We start from the raw sequence: 7,416 nt of genomic DNA, 5'->3' as shown, positions 1-7,416 counted from the left end.
CACAAAGTCAGAGCGTGCTGGGTCAGGAGGAGGTGGAGAATACCACAAAGCCACAGCGTGCTGGGCCAGGAGGTGGAGAATACCACAAAGCCACAGCATACTGAGTCAGGAGGAGATAGGGAATACGATGAAAGGAAAAATATATATTATTCATGGCAGGTAAATTCTTCAAGGGAGAACCAAATACAATGTGAGAGGAGAAATGAAAAGGAAGATAGAAATGAAATTTCCACTTAGAAAAGGAACTCATAGATATTCTACTGGCATGAAAATGGTAAGCAGGCGGGAGGAGGTGAAGTGGATGCGATTAAGGGGATAGAGATGGACATATAGTGAGAGGAACAGGACAAAGCCAGAGCACTAACTGAGGAAGAGGAATTGGACAGTGGAGATGGTGGAGGGAGGGGATGGTGTGAAAACTGATGGACAGGTTGCCCTGGGAGAGCTGGCCATGCTCAATGTGGATCGGTTATATCGCTGCTGAGGGTGGAAGAGGGCTGGGGTCAGCACAGGGGTTACCTTCATCTTCCTGAGACTGACTGAGGATTGAAGAATGGCAAATGTGACATTCAAGAAAGGACAGTCCTAGCAACAACAGGCCAGTTATCATCAGCAGTGGGTAAGGTTTTAGGGGGAAAAAGGGAAAATAAATGCTTGGAAAGGCTTGCATTAATTATTGGCAGGTCATCACATGAGTAAGAGGTGGACGAAGTTTGGCTAATGCAACTGAATTGTTTATGGGAGTAACAGGATGTTGACAAAGGTAATGTGGTGGATGGACTCTACGCGGAATTTAAGAAAGTGTTTGAATAAGGTGATTAACTAAACGGAGGCTCACAGAATTGGATGGTCAGAGTCAGCTTGGAGTAAAAGTTGGTTTAAGGACAGAAACCAGATGTGCTTTCTGGCTATGTTTTGGAATGCAGGATGGCTTTCTCTAAGGATCAGTGTTGTGATCGCCCTTTCTGTCAGACCTACAAATGAGTTCGGTGTTGAAATACAGGATAAAGTGTTAAAATTTGCTGATAATTCCCAAGTGTATCAAACTGTGCGGTTGGTGTGAATTGTCTGCAACAAGGCATGGTGAACTGAACAGGGCTCCATGGAATCACCAGCCAAGGGACAACAGAGGCCTTCATCATCCAATTCGGAAGGGTTGTAGGGGCGGGGAGGGATCTGTGAGGAGGTGGGGATGTGTTGAGATAGTAGTTAAGCAGAGCAAATTAGATCCCAGGCTTTTTAAACAAAGGTTATGGGAAGGCCTGGCCATTACTAGAGCACTGTGCCCAATTCCCTTCATAAAGATGGGAAGAGTCTTGAAGAAGGTGCTGATGGGATTGACCAGAATGGCGGCAAGCTCGGGGGATGTTAGTGATAAGGTTAGTCTGGAGAAATGGAGGTCATTCTCCTTCAAGCGATGGAGATGGAGGTGTACAGGATTATGCCATCGCCAGGCACAGCCTGTGGACAAATAAACAATAATCTCAATAATGCCGAGTGGGCAAAGAGAAACTTGGCAAATGGCACAGGGGCCTGGGGGGGTGGTACAGGGAGGTCACCAAGCTCTGATTTCAGGTTAAGGTTTATGGGAGGGTGTGCAGGTGAGGAGACACTTATTTTAGGGAGGGGAGTGGATCCAAGATGCTGAATAATTTGAAACGGTAATTGGATGAGCACCAGATAGAAATCAAAACATGGGGGACAGAATGGGGGAGGGGGAACTGTCAATTTCTTTACGCAGGCCTAGCAGGACGTGATGGGTCAAATAGCCCACGTTAGTGTTTTAATGACTGTATTGCCCTTTGTGCTCAGTATAACTCCCCATATCCCATTGGTTCAATCAAAATGTCAAGGGCTGTCCCTCTCCTCTCCCCTCCCCTCTGGAACTCAGCTCCTTTGTCCATGTTTGACCCAAGGCTCGTGTTTGATGGGGGACAGTGTAGAGAGAGTCTTACTCTGTATCTAACCCCGTGCTGTCCCTGTCCTGGGAGTGTTTGATGGGGGACAGTGTAGAGGGAGCTTGACCCTGCATCTAACCCCATGCTGTCCCTGTCCTGGGAGTGTTTGATGGGGACAGTGTAGAAGGTACTGCCTGAATTGCTCCCTCTCCATTAGGTGACTGCTTCACAAACACCGCCCACCCACTGGCCCCTCGTTCACTCGCTGCTCTTTACACGTTACGCTCCTCAGTGAGAGTTCAGGAAATGTCTCTGGTCTTTGGTGCTGTCACTGTGTTTTGGTATTTCATTCTGACGTGATAATGGAGCACAGCAATGAAATTCTCAGGCAGACAAGGGGCTGCTCACTGATAGTGTCCAATCTGCAGTATCGAATTCTCAGCTTCCTGTTGTCTAATCTCCAGGCCCTGGGGAGGAGATGTATTTGAGCCAATGGTTGTATATTAAACCAAATGTTGGACTTAATCAGGGACCTGCCAAGTTGTGGTTATCATGGAATCTGGCAAATATATATCTGATAAAGGGCAAATCCAACCTGGCCAATTACTGCCCCATCAGTCTGCTCTCGATCATGGGTACAGTGATGGAAGGTGTCATCAGCAGGGCTATCAAGCAGCACCTGCTCAGTGATGCCCAGTTTGGGTTCCCCCAGGGCCACTCATTTCCAGCCCCATTAAACACTCCCAGGACAGGGACAGAAGAAGGTAGATATACTCAGAGTGACTCTGTCTATTTTGCCAGATTGTTTACCCACATTTTCCAGACTCTCACAGGGAGATTTTCCTTGAGGTAGTGCCATGGGAACGAGTGGGAGCTGGTTTGGAACCACAGCCAGAGTATTTGATGATATTGTCAGCAAGACTCTGCTGACCAATCATAGTTGTGAGTTGTGCTGGCACAGGAAGCTGCTTACCTAGAGTCGGTGTATTTGGTTAAAGTTGCTAAGCTGCTGGTGTACATGTGCCCTCCAACATCGATGTGAACAGGAGCATTGGACTTGGTGAGCTGTGCTGGCAATGGGATGCCTTGAGATGCCACAGGAGACACAGGGGAGCGGGTCAGAGAGAGCCGTGACATTGTTCTACCGTCCTGAAACAAAAGTCAGCTCTAATTATCTTAAAAGACATGACAAGAAATTAAATACAAGCTCAGGTAGGCGATTTGGCCCATCAAGACTGCTCCACCATTCAATGTAATCACAAGGTGATCAGGGGCTTTGACTCCACTCCCCATCCTCTCCTCATGTCCCTCTATCCCACAAGATCCTGACCTTCAATAGATTCAGCAACAGAACATCCCGAACACTCTGGGGAATTCCACATATTCCGTACTCTCGAAGGGAAGACAGCTCTCCTCATCTCTGTCCTAAACAATCATTCCTTTATCCTGGGACTGTGCCCATGTTCTTGATTCCATGGAGAGCAGAAACAACTTCTCAACATCTGCCCTAGCAGGTCCCCTCGGAATATCATCTGATGTTGCACCGAGATCACTCCTCATTCTTCGAAACACCAGAGAACATTGGCCCAGCTTACTGAGTTTCTGAACATGGAACAATGCCTCTCTCTCTCTCCCCCCCCCCCCCCCCCCCCCCCCCATGAATCAAAAGGAGAAACACCAGAGAACATTGGCCCAGCTTACTGAGTTTCTGAACATGGAACAATGCCTCTCTCTCTCTCCCCCCCCCTCCACCACCCCAGCGATGAATCAAATGGACCCCCACTGTACCATCTCCACCAGGAGTATATCCTGTCATAACTATGGAGAACAGGCCACTCACTGTGGCCTCAGAAAAACCTCATGTCATTCTAACACAACTTTCTTATTCTCTCTCTCAAACTTACAAAACGTTAAACACTCCTGCCGTACCAGTGCAGCAATATTGGACTGAATGGCTTTCTTCTGCACCGCACGAATTCTGTGATCCTGCTGGAAGCTGAGTTTAGGGACCTCACGTATTTCCTCTGAAATTACATAAAAAAAAGAATTTTAGTTTGCAGTTGGGTTTGCTGTCTCAGGGAGAGATGTTAGCTGAGGAATAATAAAATCACATCATAAACATGAATTTCACTGGACAGAAACCAATTGTAGCTGTGCCCACCCGAGTTGAGAGTTTGTGGGAACTTTTTGCTGTGGTTTAGATTTGTGAGCATATTGCTGGGATAAAGGGCACAGTGAGAAATAACTAGCAGAGAGTTTAACGCTTTGGCATCTGCTCTATGGCACACCCACGCACAGGAGGACTACCTCCTCCTGAATCTTTTGTCCCATCTGGATCTTCGCCATTAGACAACAGCAGAGTTTGTATTTAAATTTATTAGAAAATAACTACCCCAATGTCTTCCCTAAAAGAGTTGTAAAAGCTCTTAAAATACACCACCCCTAATTGCCCTTGAACAGAGCCAGCAGGACATTCAGAGTCAGCCATATTTTCTGTGGGTCTTAAAAAGTACAACAAACATGCTGAGAAATCATGAAGGCATAAGAGCAACTCACAGGTCAAACTAAAAACTAACTCTCCTTCTGCTTAACAAACAAAACACAGACTATAAACACCATCCCTAACAATGGTGCAGTGGTATTGTCACTGGGCTAGGAAGCCAGAGGCCCAGGAGATATGAATTTAAATCCCATCATAACCACTGGGACTTAAATTCAATGAAAAAAAGAAACTACCATTGATTGTTGGAAAACAATCATTAATGCCCTTCAGGGAGGGAAACTGCCATCCCTTCTCTGGTCTGGCCTGTATGTGACTCCAGACCCACAGCAATAGGGTTGATTCTTAACTGCCCTCTGAATGATTGAGCAAAAGACTCCCAGTTCAAGGGCAATTAGATTCCCTACAGTGCAGAAACAGGCCCTTCGGCCCAACAAGTCCACACCAACCCTCCGAAGAGCAACCCACCCAGACTCATTTCCCTCTGACTAATGTAACTAATACTAGGGGTAATTTAGCTTGGCCACTTCACCTGACCTGCACATGGACTGTGGGAGGAAAGCCACGCAGATACGTGGGGAATGTGCAAACTCCACACAAACAGACGCCCAAGTCTGGAATTGAACCTGGGACCCTGGTGCTGTGAGGCTGCTGTGCTAACCACTAAGCCACCGTGCCACCTTGCTGCTAGGGATGGCCTAGCCAGTGATAGCCACATCTCATAAAAGGATAAGGATAAATCATTGCTGACAGTCTTACTTCCTTGTCTAGTCTCCAGGTTTGTCAATCCCTGCGAATACAGGAGTGAAGACAGTGCAGTGGAGGACAGCTGCTCTAACGGAGCCAGGCAAGTGGCCAATCAGAAGGAGCTTTACGTTGGATTTTGTCCTATCCCCAGCTGCAATGCCCAGTCTACCTCAAAAACATTAACTCTGATTTCTCTCCAGATTCTGCCGGACCTGCTGAGCTTTTCCAGCAATTTCTGGTTTTGTTTCTGACTTACAGCAGCTGCAGTTTCTAATTTTTTCCTCCTTACTTTTGTTCATTTCCCTTCTCCACAAGACTGTAAGATTTGCAGATAAATAAAAACATTCTGACTATCAGCATTATTTTGTTAATTGTTAGATTATCACAGGCCATTCAGCCCACGATGTGCATACTGTCTCTTTGAAGGAGCACCGTAACTGGTCCCAGCGGCAACCCCGCCTCACCCCAGTCTTGCCTTTAGCCCCAGACCCTGCAGTTTCTCTCTTGGCAAATGTTCCGTTTTCATTTCAAAAGGCTGCAGTATTCCATCAGGCCCATGCACGGTGGGGGCCCTAAGCAATCACTGAGCGAGTACAGTTCTCCTCATTATTTCATTGCCTGGCAGGGATTTGTATCTGTGGAGGTGTTCCCCTGTCAATGGACACTGCATTGTATCAGACGCCTGCTACAGCACCACTCACTACATTCACCCCTTTCACCAATCGAAAGAGAGTTATTTCTTTTCCACTCTGATGATTTCAAATAAAATGTAATAAATATTCTGGACAGAGAGTAACACACACTCTTACCCTGCCTTACCGTCTCACAACCTGCTCAGCTCCCTGATCATTCCGACCGAATTAAAGACAAAAAACAAAACAAAGCCAGGGGATAGAGTTTTGACCCAAACATTACATGTTGTAAAAGCCACAGGAAATGCACCTTGTGATTACACATCTAAATCTCACGCAGCCAATCGGGTTTTTAATTCCATGTACTCACATCACCTTCCTAAAACAATCTGACCCTGACTTCACCAGAACCGAGTCAAGGGAGATCTCAAACTAACAGTTGCTAATGTCACCCTATGGATGTCACAGTTTGTTACTGATACAAAATGCTTGGGAGCTGTAGTGTGAATCTGTCAGCTCCATTACAGCATAGGTATCGTGCTAACTCCATCACCAAACCACAATTAAACTCTAAGTGACCTCAACCAGTTCCTCAACAACTATTTGATTTCATGATCTGAAGCGAGTCAATTCCATCTTTGCAGAAAAATATATTGCGCACATCAGACTGGTAACATTCACCTTGAAAAGACAATCGCACAAGGCCAGCAGTGTTGTTACCGACCCTGTTCACTCTACCGTCTCTAGCTCCATCTCTCCTTTTCCCTCACTCTCCCCTTCCTTGCAGTCAGCATGAAGACCACTATTTCCTAGTTGCTAACAGTTCTGAGGAAGAGTCACTGGATTCGAATCTTTACTCTGCTTTCTCGCCACAGATGCTGACAGGCCTGCTGAGTTTCTCCAGCAATTTCTGTTTCATTTTGGTACTGTTCCACCTGAGAGGAACAATGGCGCTATTGATAAAGACACCGCCTGCTCCAGTGTTCACTGAATTAATTTAAACACACCCACCCCAACCTTGTATGAGTTGTAATGACTGGCTCAGTCCCAGATTCAATGCACAATCTGTCGCAAGTTTAACTGGTCTGTATAATCAGCAGCTTCAGAGGGCTCCTGATCTCTGCAGCTATTGGGATCTGTCCTGGGTGTTTTTAAGGGCAGAGTGAAAAGCCAGGCAGAAGCATCACAGAATCAGTGAAAAATACACTTTTGTTCCTTGAACTTTTATTGTGCACTCTGAGTTATGATAAAAATATTAGGGACGGAAAATTTAGCTCCAACAGAAACTGCAAATCCAAAATAAAAACATAAGTTGCGAGAGAAACTCAGCAAGTCTGGCAGCATCTATGGAGATAGAAGCTGAGTTAATGTTTTTGGTTGTTCAACAGACAGTCAAACATCATTACACTGACCAACAAATAGATTTGTTCACATTACACTCCGTGTGGGAAAGGACAAACTGGCAGAAACAAGGGATACTGCAGTTGGAGTGACAGATCATGTGATGAATCCGCCTGGGATACCACCAATAAGCGTTGGTGACTGATATCACTCATTTTTCTCTTTTATCTAACTACCAATGGGATGGGGGGGGGGGGGGGGGGGGGGGGAGGGAAAAGGGAGCTTACCAAAGCCTGGG

At 46.2% G+C, this 7,416-nt stretch overlaps 1 protein-coding gene across 1 annotated transcript in view; it reads right to left on the bottom strand.

Moving 5' to 3' along the window:
• Positions 1-4,120, bottom strand: part of LOC122558709 (BTB/POZ domain-containing protein KCTD15-like) — a 64,796-nt gene extending 60,676 nt beyond the window's left edge. Inside the window, exons 1-3 of the mRNA XM_043707502.1 lie at positions 4,060-4,120; positions 3,828-3,922; positions 2,872-3,047 (exon numbers count right to left, since the gene is read on the bottom strand). Of these exons, the coding sequence (XP_043563437.1) occupies positions 2,872-3,047; positions 3,828-3,922; positions 4,060-4,111 (323 nt within the window). The 5' untranslated portion in view covers positions 4,112-4,120. The remainder of the gene's footprint in view (positions 1-2,871; positions 3,048-3,827; positions 3,923-4,059) is intronic.
• Between the last annotated feature and the right edge of the window lie 3,296 nt (positions 4,121-7,416).

Source organism: Chiloscyllium plagiosum, chromosome 17, assembly GCF_004010195.1.
Source record: "Chiloscyllium plagiosum isolate BGI_BamShark_2017 chromosome 17, ASM401019v2, whole genome shotgun sequence".
Lineage (NCBI taxonomy): Eukaryota > Metazoa > Chordata > Chondrichthyes > Orectolobiformes > Hemiscylliidae > Chiloscyllium > Chiloscyllium plagiosum.
The sequence above is the reverse complement of the archived record's forward strand: the minus strand, read 5'-3'. Positions and strand labels throughout refer to the sequence as shown.